Below are 24004 nucleotides of genomic sequence, written 5' to 3' on the forward strand. Positions count from 1 at the left end.
TGCTTAAACTTTAGAGAAACAGATCAAATGACATGTTTTAAGTTTATTGTGTACACATATTGAACACATTCGCGTTTCTGTCAGTCTCTCATCTATTTTGTAACTCCTCATTCATTTGAAACTTCAGAGAAACATTAAACAACATATTTACTTATTGTGTATGATAGTGAATACGCGTTGTTTTCTCACTCTGTCTCGTGCATTGCATTAATCCTCGTGTTCATTTATATAAACTTCAGAGAAACATATTAAACAACATAACTTACTTGAAAGCGAACCGTCGCGTTGCTCTCTCTCTCTCGTTCGTTCGCTCACTCGCTTTCTCTCTCTTGCACTAAGGTAACGTTAATCCTTTAGAACGTTAATTCAATCTTTAGAAAGATTATTAAAACTACAAGTTATAAGATTGTAGGCTCCTGTTTGTGTTTGATGGAATACAAACGCGTCGTGCTGTCAGTCATACTTTCTCTCGGTCACTCTCACTCGAGATAGCATCATGATTGGATAGCGCAGTTGTAGGGGCGGTATCATTATAATGAGATCCCTTAGCTACGTCATGCGGGGAGCGAAATCCGCATGACCTATTTATTCACATGCTTGCAGAGAGAGCCTTACCAAAACAAAGTTACAGGGTTGCTATTTTTCATGTTTTCTGGGTTGGTAGAAGCACTGGGGACCTGATTATAGCACTTAAACACGGAAAAAGTCTGATTTTCATGGAATGTCCCCTTTAATGATCTGTAAGAATGATGCTGTATTAGTGCTGTTCATTGATTTTAGTAACTTTTTTGACATTTGGATATAAAGTGTTTCAATACTACAATATATGGTGTAAAACTTTCTGAGTGCTGCCCTCTTCAGGTTGAACGGTGGCTACTGCAGTTGAATTTTCCTATTGGATGTTGGGTCCAAAAAATGCCTCGTGACATAAGCAGGTTCAAGCTCACCACGCTCTTGATACGAACTTACCACACACTTGATACGAGTTTAGTTCGTCCCCTCTATCTTCGTTGGGATCTGCCCACTTTTCTAGCATTTTCAAATATTGCCAGTGGGTGAAGTCAGGCTCGGACCATGGGTTTAGTTACGCTTTAAAGTGGGGTTAAGCAGAGGCCCATAAGGAAGTTAAAGGGGACATATTATGAGATTTTTTTAAGATGTAAACTAGGGGCCCTATTTTAAGGATCTAAGCGCATTGTCTAAAGCGCACAGCGCAACGTCTAAATGGGCGTGTCCGAATCCACTTTTGCTAATTTAACGACGGGAAAAATGGTTTTTGCGCGGAGCGCATGGTCGAAAAGGGTAGGTCCTAATGTAATGGGAGTATTTTGGGCGTAACGTGCAGTAAACCAATGAGAGTCACAGCTCTCATTCCCTTTAAAAGCAAGTTGCGCTGGCGCTATGTCTAATCCCTATTTAGATGACGAACTTTGTAAACTGAAAAACTAAGCGGAGGAAGAGGATCCCCAGTTTAAGATTAATGTTAAATAATTGTGTTGTTTTTCACTTGTATTGAAATTGTTATTTTTTTATTAAAACCTTTAAAACCCGTTTTCTTTTTGTCAGGGAAGTAAAAAAGCAGGCTTGTAATTGCTTTAAATGTATGGCTATCCAATATCATCAAAAAATAATTTACAAGTATGTAAGATAATGTTTGTTCTCTAAAAATACTTTATTTGTAACAAACAGGAGATAAAGAAATTACAAACGGCTCTCCTCACGTTTCAGCACTTTGGACAGCGGTTTTTTAGCAAAGAGTTTTTTTAAGCATTACTTACAAATGTTTCTCATCTCACCATATCCACAGGTACAGAGTCATCATATACAATAAATAAAAAAAAACATTTAAAAACAGATGCATTTGTTTAAAGCAAAGCATTTATTTACTTACCAGGCTGCAGGTGAAGCAGCTCTTTGCGCCTTCTAACGTCTCATTTATGTCCAAGAGACTCAATAATAATCTTTTTCATTCAATCCTTTAATCTTTCATATTTAAAAGCATTTTGTGCTGCTGGGCATTCATGTACTTTGTGATAAGCAAACCCGCGTTGTCCTCCCGTTTATAGGCGCATATTACTAATGCGCTCTTTAAATAACATAAAACACATTGCACCATTGACTTTAGACTTTAGACCAGGTTTTTGTTGGTCAATGGCGTAGTCTATTTTAGTTGCCTCAAAATAGCAACGCGCCAACAATGCGCCTGAACACGCCTCGTTTTCAGACCAGAACGCCCATGGGCGCAAAAGGGGGCGCAAATGCATTTGCTATTTAAACAACGCGGCGCTAAACGTGAAAATTAGGGTGGAAACTAGCGAAAGACACTTGCGTCGCGCATTGCGCTGCATTGCGCCGGGTGTAAGATAGAGCCCTAAGTCTTAATCTAGGTTTGAGCAAAAGTGTGCCGTTTTGGGTGTGTCATTTAAAATGCAAATGAGCGGCTGAAGTGCAAACACTGATCACAATGAAATTGAAACTCAATTGTGCTGTGAATTATTTTCTGCCTCTCTCTTTCTCTTTGCACTAAATGGTTGTGCTGTGGTTGGATAGTGCAGATAAAGGGGGCGGTATTTCCTTATTCTGACATCACAATAGGAGCCAAATTACAATTACCTATTTTTTCACATGCTTGCAGAAAATGGTTTACCAAAACTAAGTTACTGGGTTGATATTTTTCAAATTTTCTAGGTTGATAGAAGCACTGGGGACACAATTATAGCACTTAAACATGGAAAAAGTCAGATTTTCATAATATGTCCCCTTTAAGTGAAAACTCTGAGTATGTTAACCCAGAAATAACTCTGGGTTTTCTGTTTCAGAATGGGGGGTATGTCACGTGGTAACTTATTACTCAGAGTCTGTTTGCAGGGTACTTAGGGGCCAATCACACCAAAAGCATTTATGGCAGTTGCAGGCGCCTTTTTTGAATGATATTCTATGGGCAGGGAGCGTTTGCTTGCTGTTTATGCGCGCTGAGCGGCTTACGGTTTTTGCCGCCAGCCGCAGCCCGCACTTTTTAAGGAGCATTAAGAGCGGAGAAGCGCCCGACGTCATTCGCGTCTTTCCATTGTCCAATTGTATGAGGGGAGAAGCAGGCCTTACGTTGTGGTGAGGGAAGTTTACAGTTGCTTTGAAGAACTCTGACTCTACTCGCTCACTTTCTCCTGCGTGTTTGTGCACCTCTCATCCTCAAACAAGGTCAGAGCAAGCGCCCTCTTTTTAAAGTTTCTGCTAATATGACAGTTAACAGCAAAAGAGCGCTCATGCTTCAATATTTGATTGACAAGACAGCTGACTCGGTGGTTGCTTAGCAATATATAAAGCCGCGTCACATGCTCTTTTTTAAAAAAAGGCAGTGCGTCACGCCTTGCTTCCAAGCGTTTAAAGCGCGTTTGGTGTGATTAGCCCCTTACTTAAACCTAATCTCCGATTTTCATGCGGTCTCATCCCCTTTTTTTAAATGAGCAGTGTTTAGGACATTCATTCTTTGCAAACATTTTTATTACGTAGACTGTAAAAAAAATTTTTTATTCGTCTTTAAGTTATAATCAAATTGACATTTGTCAAATTGTCATTTTAACTTACTACTTTATATATTACGTATGTTTCTAACTATAAGTCAAACTTTTTCATAGTTTGGCGGGTCCCGGAACTTCTAGTCAGGTTCGTCAAAATTCTTTTATATGAACCAAGATAAACCTTACACAGCAAAATCCCCGGTGTTAAAGGGGTCATATTATGAGATTTTTTTAAGATGTAAGTTAAATCTTTGGTGTCCCAAGAGTGTGAAGGTGAGGATTTAACTGAAAATACCCCACAGATAATTAATTACAGCATGTTAAAATTGCAAATTTGTAGGTCTGAGCAAAAGTGAGCCGTTTTGGGGTGTTTCCTTTAAAATGCAAATGAGCGGATGAAGTCCAAACACTGATCACAATGATGGTGATTTGTTGTAATTGAAACTCAATTGTGCTGTCAAGTTCTTCTTTTCTCCCTCTTACTCTCTGAAATAAATAGCAGTGCTGTGGTTGGATAGTGCAGATAAAGGGGGCGGTATTATTATAATTCGCCATGCTACCTACCTCACAAAACAGGCGAAATCTGAACGACCTAATTTTTCACATGCTTGCAGTAAATTGCTTACCCAAACAAAGTTACTGGGTTGATCTTTATCACATTTTCTAGGTTGATAGAAGCACTGGGGACCCAATTATAGCACTTAAATATGAAAAAAGTCTGATTTTCATCCTATGACCCCTTTAAATTAACACCGGCTCGGTGTTTATATGGGTACCACCAGCAGGGTGTTAAAAGTAACACCGAAGCAGTGTTAGAGTTAATTAGATAATTAAGCAATCATTTGAGTGATTATTTCATTATTGAAGACACCTGGTGATAATGAGCAGAACTACAACTTCCAGTCACTGCCTTAGATAAAATCAACTGAAAAGACATCTCTCTTATTACAAACCAGACTGACTTTTGTCTACTTTGAAATTGTTTGGTCACCATTATGGTGATCAGTGGTTCCTTTAGTTGGGTGGGTTGACTCTTGTTTCTGCCTTTGAGGTCTTTTGCAACAGTGTTTATCAAACACATTTTTTGTTTCAAAGGTTGTTAAAAGATTGTTAAAACTATATAAAAGTTTATATAGTTTTTATAACAGAGATTGTAGATTTAAGTAAGTTGTTTACACAGTCAAAAAATTCAGTGTTCATAGAAAATTAGATGTTGATCATATGTATATTATTCTCTATTGGACTTCAGTAGCATAGCTTTCCTTGGATCAAGCTTCTCAAATTTTATTGTTAAATACTTGCTGGAAATGCTTTTTTGCCTCACGTGCAGATATCATGAATCACTCCACTAATCGGAATCATGGTGACAAACATAATGTTGCAAAGCATGCTGGGATCCACCATAGTATAAAACTCATGACTCCCATCATGCATTGCAACATGTCACCCTTGTTACGATTAATGGGGTGATTCATGATATCTGCACGCGAGGCACAACATAAACTTTCTGGCAAGTATTTTTAACAATAAAATTTGAAAAGCTCTGTAAGTTAAAACCAATAGAGAATATATACTGTATTTGGTCAACATTTTATTTTCCATGAATACTGAATTTTTTGACTGTTTAAACAATTTACTTAAATCTAAAATCTCTGTTATTAAAAACTTCATAAACTTTGCTTTAACAACCTTTACAACAAATAATGTGTTCAGTAAACACTGTTGCAAAGACATCAATGGGAAAATAAGAGTCAAACTGCCCAACTAAAGGAACCACTGATCCCCATAATGGTGACCAAACAATTTCAAAGTAGACAAAAGTCAGTCTGGTTTGTAATAAGAGTGATGTCTTTTCAGTTGATTTTATCTAAGGCAGTGACTGGAAGTTGTAGTTGTAGTTCTGCTCATTATCACCAGGTGTCTTCAATAATCAAATAATCACTCAAATGATTGCTTAATAATCTAATTAACTCTAACACTGCTTCGGTGTTACTTTTAACACCCTGCTGGTGGTACCCATATAAACACCGAGCTGGTGTTAATTTAACACCAGGGATTTTGCAGTGTACCGTCTACAGCCACGAGAGTCCTCTATATGCTGCTCCTGTAGAGAAATTTTAAATTTTCTCTAGTAAATTTACCATACATTGCTATAGTAGTTTAATACAGTTTACTTTATTATAGAATGGTTCAAAAATACTATAGTATTTGCTAGAGTAATTTTACTTCATTTCCTATAGTTAGTTTACTATAGATTACTATAAATTAGTACTTTTAATACAGTTTACTGTAGTACATTTACTATAGTAAATAAATACTATAGTTTTACTATAATATACTATACTATTTTTTAATTTGGGTTACAATAAACATTCCTGCTTAAGAGCCTGAAATAAGCTTAGGCATGCAGTCAGTCTAAACCCTGTCTGAGAAAGGACCTCTAGTGAGAGGATGATACCGCTATTTGCAATATCACTAGGGCAGTTGACCTGGTGCCAAAAGAATAAAGAGATCGTGGGTGGGGTTGGGTATGTGTGATATGCTAACATTATTGACTTAACTACTTGCTTGTCACTTGACTTGATTTACAAATAAACATGGAATCTATTAGGATTTAAAGAGGCCCATTATGGAAATCCATTATTAAAATGAAATGAAAAAGTAACAAAGTTCACTGAAAAATATTTTGCTGCCTTAAGTATAATACAATTTTGACTACTCTTTATCAAATTAAGTAATTTCAACTTGTTATAGCAACCCAAAATTGAAATGTTTACTAATCTTTAAAGACTTAAGGCAGCAAATATATACAACACATAATAAACACATTTTACAGTTTTTAGTACTTCCCCAGTGACAGCTTTTGTACATTTTCTGATGGTGTTCACAACACATAACATACATAAATCAAATACTTGTAGGTTTTTAAATTTTATCTAAAGAATATAACTACAGTATGCATTGTCTTTAAGGTTTCACAAGCACTTTTTCATCAACATTAGATTTATAGATTCAACATCAGTTTGTTTGTACAGCCACCCATTAGCAAACATTCAGTAGAAAATTTACACAAGCAGAACCCAGATGGCAACAAAAAGGTAGCGGCATGACTCATGAATAGGTTAGGATAACAGTCTGGCATCTTTGTAAATGTCTAGCGGGACTGGTTGTCGTAGAAATGTGACATATGACTGGTTTGTACCATATCACTGGTATGTGCCTGTAGCTGGCAAACAAAAAAACAGGTGAACAAATTAGTTTAAGGTTTTTTTGTTTGCTAGCTACAGGTCAAATAACATAGGACAGAGCTACATTCCTAAGGCATCAGGATGTCACCACTAAGGACAATCATATTGCTTTGTATGCTGCTCTCATTATTGATTTTGAAAAATTAAGAAAGTCTTTTGAGGGATATACATTTAACAGGATTGTGGAATGTCTTTAAACTGCCCAGTCTGTGTGTCGTTACGTTTGGCTTCCTGTTGACTTTGGGATAAATGATTTTCATAATGAAGCTAGAATTTCAAAAGAACCGTAAACTGACTTTTGTTACGGCTGTGCTTATATTTGTGAATATTTTCTTTCTAATCACAGCAGTAACTGTTGACCGCAGAATAGCTATAGGTTTAAAAAAAAGTAAGAAAAGCTATGTGTAATACACACTTCATATTTCCATCTCTGTGAATTGCTGTAGCACATTAGTACAAAACACACGATCAAGTCCAAGTTAGATCAAAACCTATTTTGCATAAGAACAGAAAGACAACCCAAGTGAGCAAAGTCCTGTCTTATTTTACATGACATATTAGGATTTTACTATTGATTTCACTATTAACGCAATAATGTGCTGCGATGACATTTGATTGCCAACGGTAAAACAATATTTTTGTATATTACATTCAACTACTAAGTGTTATTTCATGTAATTGTATTTTTACAAACGCCACTGATAAAGACATAAGGTTGCCAAAACCACATATTGAGCTTGAGTCATGACGTGTCAAAAATGACAAACTACTTTGTTCTTTATCTATGATCTCCCCACATAGGGTAACTATTCTGTTTAATGCATTTTTGTGTTTAACACTCAGATTTCCAAACCAGTAGTTAATAGAAAAGGACAAAACCTGCCCCATGGAAGATTTATAAAACAATTCCATCAGGAAGCAGGCAAGCAGGCCTGGTCTTATTGCATAACAGAAACAGGTCCAGTGATACAACACAGCGTATCTGTGCACTTGCTATGTTTTGTTCCCACCTTAAGGGATCACCAGAATTCAGGTGGGGGGTTCCGATAAGGTTTTAGCTTAAATAAAGTTGCATAAAACTGATCATTTTAGTTCAAATATTCTGTTATGTAAAATAAATATTTCAAATTTGCTCGCTTCACCTCAACGTGCGTGTCAACGTAACGGCAAAATCAAAAGGAAGGATGGATGTAAAGGGGAGGCTCAGATTGTCCTATTTGTACATGGTGGGCCCCAAGGGAAAAAGTTTGGGAATCACTGCTCTAAACAACAGCAATTCATACAGACAGATGTGTGTCTAGCAGTACAGCAATAAAAGTGAAAGGCATGTAAGCGAATGTTCAGTCCAGTTCAATCACGATCAAAAACTGTGTGCTTCCTTTCAAAACAGAAACCCTTATCCCTGTACTTCAGGTGCACTTATTCATTTGAATATACTGCCACCTAATGGTCAATCACAATACTGCCACTTATGGTTTCTACAATTACTATCCCAAAGAAGATTTTACTGTTGAAAATGTTGTATCTACAGTAATGCATTCTTGCATGCAATTCAAATTGCATCTGAAGAATAGCAGCATGTAAAGTCATTGAAGAAAGTCAGCAGTCTCATAACACTGTAAGTGCATAAATTGCCATTGGGGCTGTTTACACTTGGTATTAAGATGTGTTTTCATCGATCGGATCACAAGTGGACGAGAGAGACACATTACGTTTACACCTGGTATTTAAATCCGTCTCTTTTGTCCACTTTCGACGCTTCTGTGCTGAATACGATGAGGGGGTGGTCTGTGACGGTGGGCGAGTCTCTCTGCTGTCATTCAAACCCGGGCGGGAGTAATTATGAGTTTATATGAACGCAAACTAATTATGTCGGAGTGCACTGCTTGTTTAGCAAGTAAACATGCTGCACAGTGTTTTGTACATGAGTATGTAAGAGCTTTCTTTGAATTTTCAGCGCAATTGATGAAATAGGATCGCGCAACTTTCACACGCTTTCAAAACGAAACTACGGAGATCAGCCGCTTAGTTTTATCAATGAAAGGCTAAAAATAGCGCTGTTCAACAAATGTTCACGCCAGAAGTCAAAAAATACGTAAAACTTGTATTTAATACCTCAGATTAGATAAATGGGCGGAGAGAAGGCGGTCGTGTGTGGCTGTTCGAACGCATTCAACCACATGTGCGTTCCGCAACTCCAAAGCGATCCGATCGAAAGTGGTTTCGACCACCTCTGGATGTGGTTGAAAGTGGTCGAAAGTGGACGAGCTCAAAACGTTTTGAACACCGTTTACACCTGGCATTAACGTCGTCCACTTGTGATCCGATCGACGAAAACACATGTTAATGCCAAGTGTAAACAGCCTGTTTGTTGTCGCATGCATGTCTCTTAAGCCTCAATCATTGAGTTAGAACAGATTTAACATCATTCAGGTAATGATGGTGGTGTCTGTGCTCTTCTCTTCTGTTCACATCTGATGGATCTGAAGTGATCAACTAGCACTATGACAGTAGCCACACCTACCAGCGCAGAAATGACCAATCGAATGACAGATTCAGTATAACCACAGCACTGGACAGGGTCTGAAATAATAAAAGAAAACGTCAAACAGAAATCCATAGATGCACCTAGAACAATATAAGCTTCCCAAACAACATTAATGAAATTGTTAACATGCCTGAACACTGCTGACAGACATAATTGATGTCGAGATGTTGAGTTTGCTTTGTGATGGTATTGCTCACCACACAGCTGTATGTGTTTGTATCCTGATATTCAACCTCCAGAGGTAGAGAGAGTCTGATGTTGAGATCAGACACACTGATGCTGGACAATAAACTGTTTCCTTTGTACCAGGACAGACTCACATCTCTCACATTCATCACTGAACACAACAACACACATTTTGAGCTTGATGATGATGATGATGATGACGATGATGAAGAACATTGTGATGAGTTTATGCTGATGAGAGGAACGGGTAGACGAGCTGGAAAACAAAATAGGGAAGAAACAAAAAGTTCACAAAAAAAGGTATTTTTGGAATCGGAAAATAAATGGAAAAAGTCTCCTAGTTTGGTTGCTATTTTCATTGCCTCCAAGCTGCTTACCCTGCAAGTAAGCCTACAATGGCCCTTTATGGGCCCACTTAGGGCTAGTCTAAGGGCCCCGCGCAGGTTTGCTCATTGGCAAAACGTTGGCCCTTTAGCGCTGGCCCTGCGCAGGCAGCCCTCACTTAGCCGCCAGGAAGCCCCCATACAGAAAAATCCCCAGAGTCAAATAAACACTGCTGGATGTATACATTGTCCCATCTCACAGAGCGCCAAAAAGTAACAACGAAGCAGAATCAAAAGCTCTGTTATCCTTTTTCTCAACATCTCTGTCCGAAATATAAAATTGCATTTTCCATCTTACTTGTAGAGTCATTTTCTTAACTTATGTTAAGATGTTGGCTGTTTCATCCAAAGTCACCATAATTGTGATCAGTGGTTGTCTCAATTGGACTTTGACTCTTGACCGTTGGCTTGTTAGTGTTTTCTAACTGCTATATCTAAGTGTGTTTAAAACACATGTTATAGCAAAGAAAAGGCAATTGTAGTTGAATATTGATGGTTGCTACATAAACATTGTCAAACATAATCATTTAATGAACAGATTTATTAATATAGTTTACCCCCTCATCAGAAGCATAATTTTCTGTTAATAATGAAATACTACAGTGTAAGGTCCAGAACTCTCATAGCAGTTTATCATTCTGAAGGATTTTGATAGTTTGCACATAAACATTAACGACTGCACAATGTAGATGCACAGACATCAAGAATCAGAGTATAAATCTCAACAATGGTGACAAAGAAAATGGTAAAAAAAGGTCATTATTTATTCATGCCGCAGTGCATTCTGGGAGATTTGTAATTTGTTGATACCCAGCATGCATTGCAGCATGAAGCTTTTCGTTTTATTGTCACCATCATTGTGATTCATACTCTGATTCTTGATATTTGTGTGTCTACATTGTAGAGCAGTTAATTTAAAATGTCAGTGTTTCAAAATTCTTCAGAAAGACAAACTGCTAAGAGAGAGCTGGATCTCATACTATAGTATCACATTGTCAGAGAAAGATCCTTCTGTTAAGTGTGCAAACAATAAATTCATACATAAGTTTTTATATGATGATGTTCAGACTTTATTTACTGAACTGACCACCACCAAAGGATCGCATGCTGCCATAACAAACATGTTTTAAACACACAAAGTTATAGCAGTCAAAAGACTGAGCGGGGCAGGAGTCAGGAGTCAGGTTTAACTGGATCAAACACTGATCACAATAGTGGTGACTTTGAATGAAACAAAGTCTCGACCTAAAGTAAGAAAATGACTCTACAAGTAAGATGTAAAATGCAATTTTAGATTTCAGACAGAGGTGGTGAGAAAGGGGATAACACCGGTTTTAATTCTGCGTCATTGGTACTTTTTAACACTCTGTAAGATTGGGACAATATATACATCCAGCAGTGTTCATTTAACTCTGGGGATTTCTCTATGTGAGGGCTTCCTGGGGGCTAAGTGAGGGCTGCCCATGCAGGGCCAGGGCTAAGGGGCCAACGTTTCGCCAGTGAGCAAACCTGTGCGGGGCCCTTAGGCTATGCCCATACAGGCCCATCGTAAGCTTACTTGCAGGGTTAACTCTAAAACAGGGGTGTCCAACGTGGTGCCCGCGGGTAGCCAAACCTGCTAGCCAAAGCAGATTCTATTAAAATGTAATTTTTATTTATTACATATTTTTTATTAGCTTTGTTAATGCATGTTAACATTTTAAACAATACTAAAACAAGTCAAATAAAATAAACGTTTTGAGTAGACTATATTAAAAAGTAGCCCTCCAGATTGTTTCATCCATTGTTGTAGCCCCTGCTCACAAAAAAGTTAGAGACCCCTGCTCTAAAAAAAATGGTGCTAAACACTTTTAAAAGCTTTATATACATAAGGGAACCATTTTAGGCGTACACTCACCTAAAGGATTATTAGGAACACCATACTAATACTGTGTTTGACCCCCTTTCACCTTCAGAACTGCCTTAATTCTGTGTGGCATTGATTCAACAAGCTGCTGAAAGCATTCTTTAGAAATGTTGGCACATATTATTAGGATAGCATCTTGCAGCTGATGGAGATTTGTGAGATGCACATCAAGGGCACGTAGCTCCCGTTCCACCACATCCCAAAGATGCTCTATTGGGTTGAGATCTGGTGATTGTGGGGGCCATTTTAGTACAGTGAACTCGTTGTCATGTTCAAGAAACCAATTTAAAATGATTCGAGCTTTGTGACATGGTGCATTATCCTGCTGGAAGTAGCCATCAGAGTATGGGTACATGGTGGTCATAAAGGGATGGACATGGTCAGAAACAATGCTCAGGTAGGCCGTGGCATTTAAACGATGCCCAATTGGCACTAAGGGGCCTAAAGTGTGCCAAGAAAACATCCCTCACACAATTACACCACCACCACCAGCCTGAACAGTGGTAACAAGGCATGATGGATCCATGTTCTTTTTTACGCCAAATTCTGACTCTACCATCTGAATGTCACAACAGAAATCGAGACTCATCAGACCAGGCAACATTTTTCCAGTCTTCAACTGTCCAATTTTGGTGAGCTTGTGCAAATCGTAGCTTCTTTTTCCTATTTGTAGTGGAGATGAGTGGTGGGGTCTTCTGCTGTTGTAGCCCATTTGCCTCAAGGTTGTGCGTGCTGTGGCTTCACAAATGCTTTGCTGCATACCTCGGTTGTAACGAGTTGTTATTTCAGTCAAAGTTAATGAGAAATTGAACAGGTGTTCCTAATAATCCTTTAGGTGAGTGTATATAGCAATGCTGTAGAACCATAAGTGGCACAATATGGTACACAGGTGCTAGGTTTTGTTTAGAACTAAAAATTGTTCCTTTATGATTACAAGCCAGCACAGCACATTTAGTGCTATTTAGCACTATTTTATTTATAAACTTTAATTGGATGGTAATTAGATTTATTTGTTTACTTACGATAAACAGAGACTCTGAAGGTCTTGTACAAGTTCCCTTTACTATTGATGATGGATAATTTATAATCTCCAGTCTGTGTGAAGCTGACGTTTGTGATGGTCAGAGATCCAGTATGAGTGTCCAGTTGTATTTTATCTTTGAATGTTCCATTATTATCATCATATATTGGAGGACTTTGTTTATAAATTTCAGCAATGCGAGCATCATTAGGTCCAAACCTCCAGAGTAACTGGTTGTCTCTCTGTGTTATAGTAACATTAGTAAACAGCGTAACAGAGTCGCCCTCCATCACTGATTTTATTTCATCTGCATCAACACCTGCAACATTTACACATAAAAATTTAGAGCAGTGCGAGTTGAAGGTAAAAAAATTAAACATTATTCAATATAGTTAAAAACTTTTTGTACAGAGGAAGTGTCTGAAACCAGGAAATCATAGACCACCAGTCATTGTTAGTTTTCACTTCGCTAAATTGTGTCATTTATAAATCAACTAACCTTAACTTTACACCATGCTTAAAATTACTTTAAGTGTAATAATGAATATAATCAGAGATTGACTTAAACTAAAAATCTTACCTTGTATACAGATTTACAACTTGATGAAACATTTCACAGACATCTTTGACGGACCGAAAGGTTGAGCTGTGGTTTAGTGGCTTCAGCAGAAGCAGGTTCAGCCAATGAATGTAGATGTTTTTTTTCTATTGTTCCCGAAATCATTGTGACATCATGAGACTCCTACAAAAACAAAAGAGAAAGTCTACCTGATCACGTTTGCCTTTAATCGGTTCACTTTTTAAAAGCATCAATAAAAAGTTTAAATAAAGACAAAAATTTCATTTTACAAAATTATAAAACTTCCAGGATTGCAGCATAAATTTGTGTAATTTTTCATGTAGAATTTTAAAAGATATAGGCTGTTGTTCATACATACAGGTAGTGTTGTGTATTTTTATATCCTGTCTATTGTGGTCTGTGTGCATGAAAGAATGCATCACCTAACTTTGTGGTTAAAATGTTTCCATCTGCATTCAGTCCACAACAGACAGAACATTTTCCATTAAACATTTCACTTACCAGAGTTTTCTTATTTGTTTTTTTTTTTTTCTGTTCTGCCTATCTGGGCCACTATACCGTTTTTACCATTTTACCGTCAAGATGCATTCTCTTGATGAACAAAATGACGTAAGACGTTACGTTTTATACCAAAAATATCAAATTTAAGTGAATTTGTCGTTAAAACAAGCAAAAAATCATCTACCAATGGAGTAAGAAAATATTTCTTGAATTTTTCTTAAACTATGTGTTTAAATAAGTTAACTTATTTAAAGTTTTTTTTAACCCAAACAAGAAAAAAATACAAAGTAAGAAAGTAATCTTTGCAGTGTAGCAGCTTTTGCATTTGAGCTTATTTGAGTTTTTCACATACTGAAAATGATGGGTTAAAACAACCCAGTTTTGTCCATTATGGCTATTGTTGCACAGAATTAAATAAAATAACACTAATGATTGTATAAAACTTGTATGCAAATATTTATTTTACTGTATAAGTGCCCCAACTTAGTAACTTAAAGGTGCAGTGTGTAAATTTTAGCGGCATCTAGTGGTGAGGTTGTGAATTGCAACCATCCGCTCAGTCCACTGCTCACTTCTTGCTTTTAAAATGCGTAGAGAAGCTACAGTAGCCCCCACCGGACAAACGTGTCATCGTTGGAGACAACTTAGTAAAAAAGTTTGTCCGTTAAGGGCTTCTGTAGAAACATGGCTGCACAAAATGGTGACTTCCATGTAAGGGGACCCTCTGTGTATGTAGATAAAAACGTCTCATTCTAAGGTAATAAAACCATAATGGTTCATTATGAAAGGCCTTTATACACCCCTGATAATATAGTTTTGTATATTATTTTTGCATTTCTGTCAAGAGATCCTTCTGGAAATTACACACTGCACCTTTAATTGAAACATCACTTGGATGTTTGCATTAAAATGAAATTGACAAACCTGCTTGTTTTATGATGTCTATGTCCTAATTTGGTTGTCATCGCAGCCATTATTATTATTGCCATTCTAACAGCAGTGGGTTTGGCCTTGAGTGTTCAAGCACTTAAATCCTGTCATAGCGCAAGACATAGAAGACATGAGGGTAAGTACTACATCAAATATATTAAAGGGGCCATGGCACAAGACTTTTTAAGATGTCAAATAAATCTTCGGTGTCCCCAGAGCACATATGTGAAGTTTTAGCTCAAAATACCATATAGATAATTTATTATAGCATGTTAAAATTGCCAATGTGTAGGTGTGTGCAAAAATGTGCCGTTTTGGGTGTGTCCTTTAAAATGCAAATGAGCTGATGAAATTCAAACACTGATCACAATGATGGTGGTTTGTTGCAATTTTCTCTGCATTAAATGGCAGTGCTGTGGTTGGATAGTGCAGATTAAGGGGTGGTATTATTATAATAAGAGCTCCTTATGACATCATAAGGAGAGCCACATTTCAACGACCTATTTTTTCATGTGCTTGCAGAAAATGGTTTACCAAAACTGAGTTACTGGGTTGATCTTTTTCACATTTTCTAGGTTGATAGAAGCACTGGGGACCCAATCATAGCACTTAAACATGGAAAAAGTCAGATTTTCATGCCATGGCCCCTTTAAATTCTTAAACTATACTCATAAAAGGCCATGATTAGCTTTGATCAAATGTTTTTTGATAGAAGTTGAACAAACACAACTCCACAGTAAGGTGCTAACCCCCCGATCTACAGCACATCAACAAAAAATTATTTTTGTTTTGACATTTTTTATTATTTTACAGTTCAAGAAGCTGAAGTGATACCACTTCAAACATAATATGGTAAGACACCATCCATTCATTAATAAACGCTATAAGCCCTGTGTTGGATCTTTGAATTATGCTTTATAAACATATAAACATATTTTATATAAACAACTGTGCTATGTCTTTTGCAATTGACAGTAAAAATTGATTCATTTGAATCAATTAAAGGATTTCAATTTGAAAAAGTGTTTTTGATGTTTGCTAAACCACTCAAGAAAAGGGTTTTAAATATATGTATAGTAGGCTACATCTTGAGTATGGTGGTGGGTTGAGATTCTCCCGCTAAGGAAAGTGAAGTTTATATGTAGCCTGTCCATTATTTACTGAAGTCTACTATGCATTATACACATGGTTTACCATTACTCTATAGATAAGCACAAGATCATAATCAATCTTACAGTGAGAGAAAACATACGGGAATAATCAATTCATTTTAAAAAAGTAGTTTTAACAGATAATGGGCAGGGTTTGATATATATCAATAAAAATTATAACAGCCGTAATACCCTTTAACTTCTCCTTTAACACAGTACTGCGAGCACCATCTTGTGCCGAGATGTGAAAAAATTATTCAGTGTGAGCCTCGCAGAGGGAGCTGTTTCACCGTTCCCACAAAAAATACTGTATACTTTAGTATTCATAATAGTCAAGGGCGCCATTAGCAATTTTGGGCCCTATGAAAAATATGAGGTGGGGCCCTCTACCACAGCCATTATGTTGACACTAAGCTAATTAATTTATGGTCATCAATGCTAACTCAATGCAACGAGTGAGCCAGCTGCCTGTGGTAAGATGGCCGCCAAATGCAGACGTTCCACTCAATTGGCCAGCAGCGCAGGCGAGACATCTAGCCTTTATATATATTTATGGGCTTTTCTACTGTAACTGTGATTTATGATCTAAGATCACAGACATCCAAAGACACCAGAGGGCGATAGTGTTTTGTCTTGATTTTTCTGGTGTTTTTTTAGTTTTGAAATTTTAAAATAAAGTTTAAAAAACAAAACTTAAAGTCTCTTTGAATCTGTTGTTTGAAGAAAGATGTTAAAACATATTTAATATGTGAGGATATTTAAGCAATAGTGATATTGAGCTCAACCACATAGTTCCAGCATATAGTGCACAACATTTTGTACAATGTGATTCATATCTTTAATATTATTTTATATAGTTTATTTGTATTATTATTATTTTTTAATTAAAACAATTTAAAGGACAAAAATAAATTTTTAAAACAAAATTAATAATTTAAAAAAAATCAAGGAAAAAGTATATGGGCAAGTTTTGTTACTAACAATAGGAAGAATGATTGTTGGCAACTTTTGGTCAACATACTATCGCCCTCTGGTGTCTTTGGAAGTCTGTGATCTTAGATCATAAATCACAGTTACAGTAGAAAAGCCCATAGATATGTATAAAAGCTAGATGTCTCGCCTGCGCTGCTGGCCAGTTGAGTGGAACGTCTGCATTTGGCGGCCATCTTACCACAGGCAGCTGGCTCACTCGTTGCATTGAGTTAGCATTGATGACCATAACTTAATTAGCTTAATTTTATCTTAATTTTATACCAATTTTCAAACGGTTTGGTTTGTTATAAACATCAAAGATGTACCTATGACACTGCATACTTATACAAAAAAAATAATAAATTAATGAAACATGTTTAAGCATCCAGATTTATAGCCACATTAATAACATTTGTAAGAAACCAAACGGTTGAAAAATTGGTAGAAAATTGAGCAAGTTATGGTCATTTAAAAGTACAAGCACCATTAAAACTCAATGCTTAGAGTGAGCGAGCTGCCTGTGGTAAGATGGCCACCGTTGTGGTAAGATGACGTTAGAGACTCCGCCGTAACACATCTAGACTTTATACTAATCTATGGTCACGCCCACATTAGCAGAGATGACCAGACATTTGGACCATGAGAGACTCACATCTCTCACATTCAACACTGAACACAACAACATACATTTTGAGACTGATGATGATGAACATTGAGAAAAGTTTCTCTTGATGACAGGAATGGGCAGAGGAGCTGGAAAATAAAGTTAAAATTATTATATATTATTTTAAGGTTTAAAGAACCAAGAGACAAATCTGTACAAATCCGTACGTGTTCATGTTGAGATTAATTTTTCCATGTGCACTTACTGCCCTCTTTTGGCCACATGTCTGTAATGATTCTCAGACAATTTTAAAGGTGGTACTTCCTGCAAAGCTTAAATGTTCCATATAAACATACATTTGTAATTATAATTTAGTTAAATTAACAAATAAGAACAGTATACAGAATTTCACAGAGACCCCATAGTTTAAATCTTATATCATACTATGTGTGTTTAAAGTAAATAATATGCCACAAGATCATGGGCCATAGCAAAAATGTCTTTTCAGGGCTGGCCAGGTAAGACCCAGTAATTTTATTGGGGTGGCAATTACATAATTTCTAAACACTTTACAGAATTTGTAAATCACAATCATAGCCCACAAACATACACTAAGGGGCCGTTTCCCTACCGGGATTAGTTTAAGCCAGGACTAGGACTTGATTCAATTAGGAAAAACTAACTAGTTTTAACAGACATGCCTTACTAAAAACATTACTTGTGTGATTTTTGAGGCAAACAAAGGGCACTGATGTATTTTAAGATATGTCAGTGCAAGTTGTTTTCAGTTTGGACAGCTCTAACGTTTTTTTTTAGTCTAGGACTAGTCTAATCCCTCTACAGGAAGGATTTAAGTTAAACAATTTATTTCCAATGCTATAATGCTGAATAAAACTGCTGGTAGCTTACACAATCTTTAAGTTTTATGAAAGGTAACTTGGTAAATAACACTGATTTTACTGACCGGATCACCCGATTTGCGCTGAACTTTTGCTGCTATATATTATATGGTAAATGAACATGTTTTTAAAGGTGACCAAGAATGCATTGAAATAATATGTTACATTGTTCTTTAATATCTAAAAATAAGGTATGTGGCATTTTTAAGTAAAAAATTATCTAGATACATATACAGTATTGCCCATTTACAACCCTTGGCTTTCAGAATGAAATGGTCTGTTATTACATTATTTAAAAGGGTCATGAATAATAATAATAAGTTGCGCTCTGATTGGTGGTTTCCCAAAGAGGGTCACGTCACCAACAGGACTTTATCGCAAAATGTTTACAATTACATGACTGGAGCTAACCTCTTCACTCCTGTTTATATGCAGTTTTTATTTTCTTTTAATTCACACACAGCCCAATACAGAGCACAAATTAAGACTTTACATATACTGTTCACTGTTTTAATTTAAATGACAAACATGTTCTTATGGATGTATTTCATTAATCTGTGCTATTATTCTTGTGTTGGTGCTTGAAGTCTCCCATACTAAGATTAAGATAATATTACTTAAGGTCATTCTATGAAAATGGTGGCTTTTTGAACAGACAACTTTTTAAAAATGTAATTCTTTTTTATACCAAAACTTATAGTCAGATAATAGTTACCCAGCTAGAAATAAAAAGTTCTAAGAACGTTCCCTGAAAGTTCCCAAAAGTGCCCCAAAAACATTCTGCCAACGTTAAAAGTGTCCATTTTTTTTAAGTTCTAAGAACGTTTCTGTTGTCTGAACGTTAGAGTAATGTTACATTTTACCATTTTTAAACGTTATGACAATGTCATGTTTTAATGTTCACACAATGTTTAAAACAACAACTGTTTATTATATTGACTTGTTTAATTGTTATGTAAATGATAGAGAAACATTGCATTTTATTATTTTATAAAACATTATTTCTGTATGCAGTAAATATATTGCTGTAGAAAACTCAATTCACTTACTAGGTTTAGATGTTGATGTTTTGTTTCATTTTAAGTCACCATTATTGTGATTAGTGTTTGTTTTAGTTGGGCTCTTGACCCTTGACTCATTGCTTGCTAGTTTTTTCCCTGGTTGTGTTAACTTTGTGTTAATGCACCACATTTGTTATGAATATGCAAAGTTAGTAGTGTAATTCTGTAGTTGTTGGTACATAATGGTAAAGATCATCACCTAATTAATTACTAATTAAAAGTTTATTTTCTGCCAATAATGTGTATTGGATCCAGCTCTTTCACAGCGGTTTGTCATTGGGGAGTTTTGGAGGCTTTGGACAGAAATATCTGCTGTATATTTGGGACGCACAGGCATCAAGAGTCGGACTGTGAATCTCAACCATGGTGACAAATAAAATTGTTAAAAAAAATCCTTATTTATCCATGCTGCAGTGCATGCTGGGAGTCCTGAATGAGATTTGTAATTTGTTAATACCCAGCATGCATTGCAGCATGAAGTTTTTCATTTAATTGTCACCATGATTGAGATTCATACTCTGATTCTTGATTTTTGTGCATCCCAATTATACAGCGGATATTTTTGTCCAAAGTTTCTAAAACTCCTTAATGACAAACTGCTGTGAAAGCACTGGATCTCATTTACATTTTTGACAAAATAAACTTTTGGTTAATGAATTAGGTGATGATCTTCACCACCATGCACCAAGCACCACAGAACTACACTATTAACTTTTCACAACAAATGTGGTGCATCAACACAAAGCCAACACAACCAGGAAAAAACCAGCAAGCAAAAAGTCAAGTGTCAAGAGTCCAACCAAAACAAACACCAATCACAATAAGGGTGACTTAAAATGAAACAAAACATCAACTTCTAAACCTAGTAAGTGAATTGAGTTTTCTACAGCAATATATTTACTGAATATTCAGAAATAATGTTTTATAAAATAATAAAATGCAATGTTTCTCTATCATTTACATAATTAAACAAGTCAATATAATAAACAGTTGTTGTTTTAAACATTATGTGAACATTAAACATGACATTGTCATAACGTTTAAAAATGGTAAAATGTAACATTACTCTAACGTTCAGACAACCAGTGATGCCGGTAACACGTTACTTAGTAACGCGTTGCTCTAATTTGACCACTTTTTTAGTAACAAGTAATCTAACGCGTTAATATTTCCAAACCAGTAATCAGATTAAAGTTACTTATCCAAGTCATTGTGCGTTACTATTTTTGAAATTTTCCTTAGTAAAATATATATTTTCTTGTATATTTTCTTGTACAGTTCAACTTAAAAAAAAACATTTGGAGTCGCACCATGGCACAGACAGTCAAATAAGAGCAAAGCAGTGAGCAGGAGTTCATCCACTACCCAAACAACAAAAGCTGGACTTCAGTGCAAAACCAGTAAGTGTGGGAGAGTTGAAGAACGAAAGTAACAAAGCGATTTTCTCCGAGCCCTGATAACATCTAAATCTCACTATGACAGCATATTAGCACATAACCTCTGAAAGAGTTGACAAATATTGCGTTATTTACTCACCGATTTCTACGTGTAGATCCAGAACTGTGTTTTCAACCATGATAAGTACATTCCAAAAGCGGCCTTTTTTTTACAACGCGTTGTGTTTCTCGTTTCATGTGTCACAATACTGATAAATCTACAAGGTATTTACTATATAACATCTTGAAGACTTCTCAGTTTTTCAAAATAAAAGTAAGTCGAGTTTATAGAGTAAGTAGATCCTGTCGGGTCAAAAGTAACACTTGTTAGTTTTGTCCCGCTGCTAATATGGGTATAATATGTTAAAAAATTTATATTATTCTAATTTGATTTAATTTTATTTTCATAGTGTTCAAACTATTACATTTTTTTTTAGTCTCAGCAATTTTAGTTTGTACTGTTGGTTGCTTTTGAAACATTTGATAAAACTGACATTTAAAATAAAAATGTAATTTAATTATTTTTTACAAAGATAAATGACAAAATAAGTTTGCAGTTACATATTAAAGAGGTCATAGTAATATATATTTAATAAAAACAAGTGTAACACAAAAATCTATCATGTTTTGTTGTGTTACTTTTGACCCACCTGTGTGTTACTTTCGTCCCTGCTGTCAAGGTCAAAAGTAACAATTCACTACTCTTGTTTAAAGTGAAATTATACAGAAGTCGTTTTACATTTGTTCAAAATTCCAGCTGGTTTTGATAGACCACACTTGTGAGTTACTGACCACAACAAAAAAATATATCTCTGTCTAAAACATTAACTTTTAAAATTAAGTTTTTCTAAAAATGGCCCCTGCTCACCCCTATTTATGTTAAGTGAAGTCAAGAAAGACTCTATATATATATATATATATATATTAGTTTTTTAAAACACAACAGTTCAACTTAAAATGTCAGGAGATACATTGTTGACGTTACTGTTAAAACAACCCAGTCTCACCCCATGTCGTCAATATTTGACGACACTTGACCATTCGTCAATATGTGACGGGGAGGGTATACCTTTCGCGTCATTTTTTGACGAACTGGGGACTTCAATACTATTACGTCCGTTGCATTCTCTTCTCCTATTTTCTTACCATTTTCGCGTCGGTTTAGGGTTAGATTTACATAATGACATCCCTATCCAAACCTAACTCTAACCCCAACGCCAGGTGACAACTGTTTCTAACCCCAACGCCAGGTGACAACTGTTTAATTTCACGTACACTGTTTAATTTCGCGTACACTGTTTAATTTTGCGTAATCTAACCCTAAACCGACGCGAAAATGGTAAGAAAATAGGAGAAGAGAATGCAACGGACGTAATAGTATTGAAGTCCCCAGTTCGTCAAAAAATGACGCGAAAGGTATACCCTCCCCGTCACATATTGACGAATGGTCAAGTGTCGTCAAATATTGACGACATGGGGTGAGACTGTTTTATGCACTTCCAATACAGTGAGTAGATAGGAGTTTTCCTTACTCAAACATGTTCTGAGGGCAGAAAGAATGTGATTGGTTCACAAAAACGACCAATCAAAATGCTCGTTACTGGTTTAAGCCCTCAGCGGAGCCTCCAAGGCAGCTTCTGCAGTGAAGCAGTTCGAGCTCACCGTTGGTCAGATGAGTAGCGCAGATATGTAAGATAGGAATGAGACTGTTTTTGAATTCAGCTCGAAACCTTCGAGCATTTAAGTGACGCGTTTTCACGTGTCCGTGGCATGACTTTCTTTTTCGTGCCAGTTTCACGTATTGGTTACTCAATTTTTTTCTTTTTTTAAAACCATTGTCGATTGGGATTGGGATTGGGGTTAGATTTGTGGTTTTTGTCACATTTTTAAACTATTCTCGCGCGAGGATAAAGTTGGGTTTGGGTTAAAATGGCATTGTTTATACATTTATTTGTCAGAAATTTAAATTGTTCTTGCTTGGAGTTGGGGTTAGAGTTGGGTTAGGGTGAGGATGTCATTTTATGTAACAGAATGTTGTTCTAACCCCAATCCCAAGCGACAATGGTAAGAAAATAGGAAAAACAATTAAGTAACCAATACGTGAAACTGGCACGAAAAAGAAAGTCGTGCCACGGACACGTGAAAACGCGTCACTTAAAGGGGACATATTATGAAAATCTGACTTTTTTCATGTTTAAGTGCTATAATTGTGTCCCCAGTGCTTCTATCAACCTAGAAAATGTTAAAAAGATCAACCCAATAACTTAGTTTTGGTAAACCATTTTCTGCAAGCATGTGAAAAAATAGGTCATTGTAATTTGGCCCTTATTGTGATGTCAGAATAAGGTAATACCGCCCCCTTTATCTGCACTATCCAACCACAGCACAACCATTTAGTATGGAGAGAAAGAGAGAGATAAAATATTTCACAGCACAATTGAGTTTCAATTGCAACAAACCACCATCATTGTGATCAGTGGTTGCACTTCATCCGCTCATTTGCAATTTAAATGACACACCCAAAACGGCACTCTTTTGCTCAGACCTATTTTAGACTTAGTTTACATCTTAAAAAAAATCTCATAATATGTCCCCTTTAAATGCTCGAAAGGTTTCGAGCTGAATTCAAAAACAGTCTCATTCCTATCTTACATATCTGCGCTACTCATCTGACCAACGGTGAGCTCGAACTGCTTCACTGCAGAAGCTGCCTTGGAGGCTCCGCTGAGGGCTTAAACCAGTAACGAGCATTTTGATTGGTCGTTTTTGTGAACCAATCACATTCTTTCTGCCCTCAGAACATGTTTGAGTAAGGAAAACTCCTACGTGCATAAAGCGAGTGTTGGCAAAACCGGTTGTCATTTTTAAAGGGGTCATAGGATGAAAATCAGACTTTTTTCATATTTAAGTGCTATAATTGGGTCCCCAGTGCTTCTATCAACCTAGAAAATGTGATAAAGATTAACCCAGTAACTTTGTTTGGGTAAGCCATTTACTGCAAGCATGTGGAAAAATTAGGTCGTTCAGATTTCGCCTGTTTTGTGAGGTAGGTAGCATGGC

General features: G+C 36.3%; 2 protein-coding genes across 2 annotated transcripts in view; one reads left to right on the forward strand and one right to left on the reverse strand.

The window, feature by feature from the left end:
* The window catches only part of LOC141359269 (uncharacterized), a 368361-nt gene that overhangs the window by 11970 nt on the left and 332387 nt on the right, over positions 1 to 24004 (forward strand). The gene's annotated exons all lie outside the window — the stretch shown is intronic.
* Positions 6626 to 13306, reverse strand: LOC129452622 (uncharacterized). The gene is made up of 2 exons (XM_073861437.1): positions 12812 to 13306; positions 6626 to 9756 (listed from the first exon to the last, which is right to left on the reverse strand). The coding sequence occupies exons 1-2, from the start codon at positions 13188 to 13190 to the stop codon at positions 9395 to 9397; spliced, it is 741 nt and encodes a 246-aa protein (XP_073717538.1). The 5' UTR covers positions 13191 to 13306; the 3' UTR covers positions 6626 to 9394.

This window comes from Misgurnus anguillicaudatus, chromosome 23 (assembly GCF_027580225.2).
Source record: "Misgurnus anguillicaudatus chromosome 23, ASM2758022v2, whole genome shotgun sequence".
Classification (NCBI taxonomy): domain Eukaryota; kingdom Metazoa; phylum Chordata; class Actinopteri; order Cypriniformes; family Cobitidae; genus Misgurnus; species Misgurnus anguillicaudatus.

Bases quoted from the DNA above. Each gene is read 5' to 3' on its own strand.
- LOC129452622 (XM_073861437.1), bottom strand. From the start codon at position 13,190: ATGTTTAATTTTTTTACCTTCAACTCGCACTGCTCTAAATTTTTATGT. The intron at 9,757-12,811 runs GTAAGTAAACAA...TTTGTTTTCCAG, and splicing joins CTTCAGAGTCTCTGTTTATC to CTCGTCTACCCGTTCCTCTC.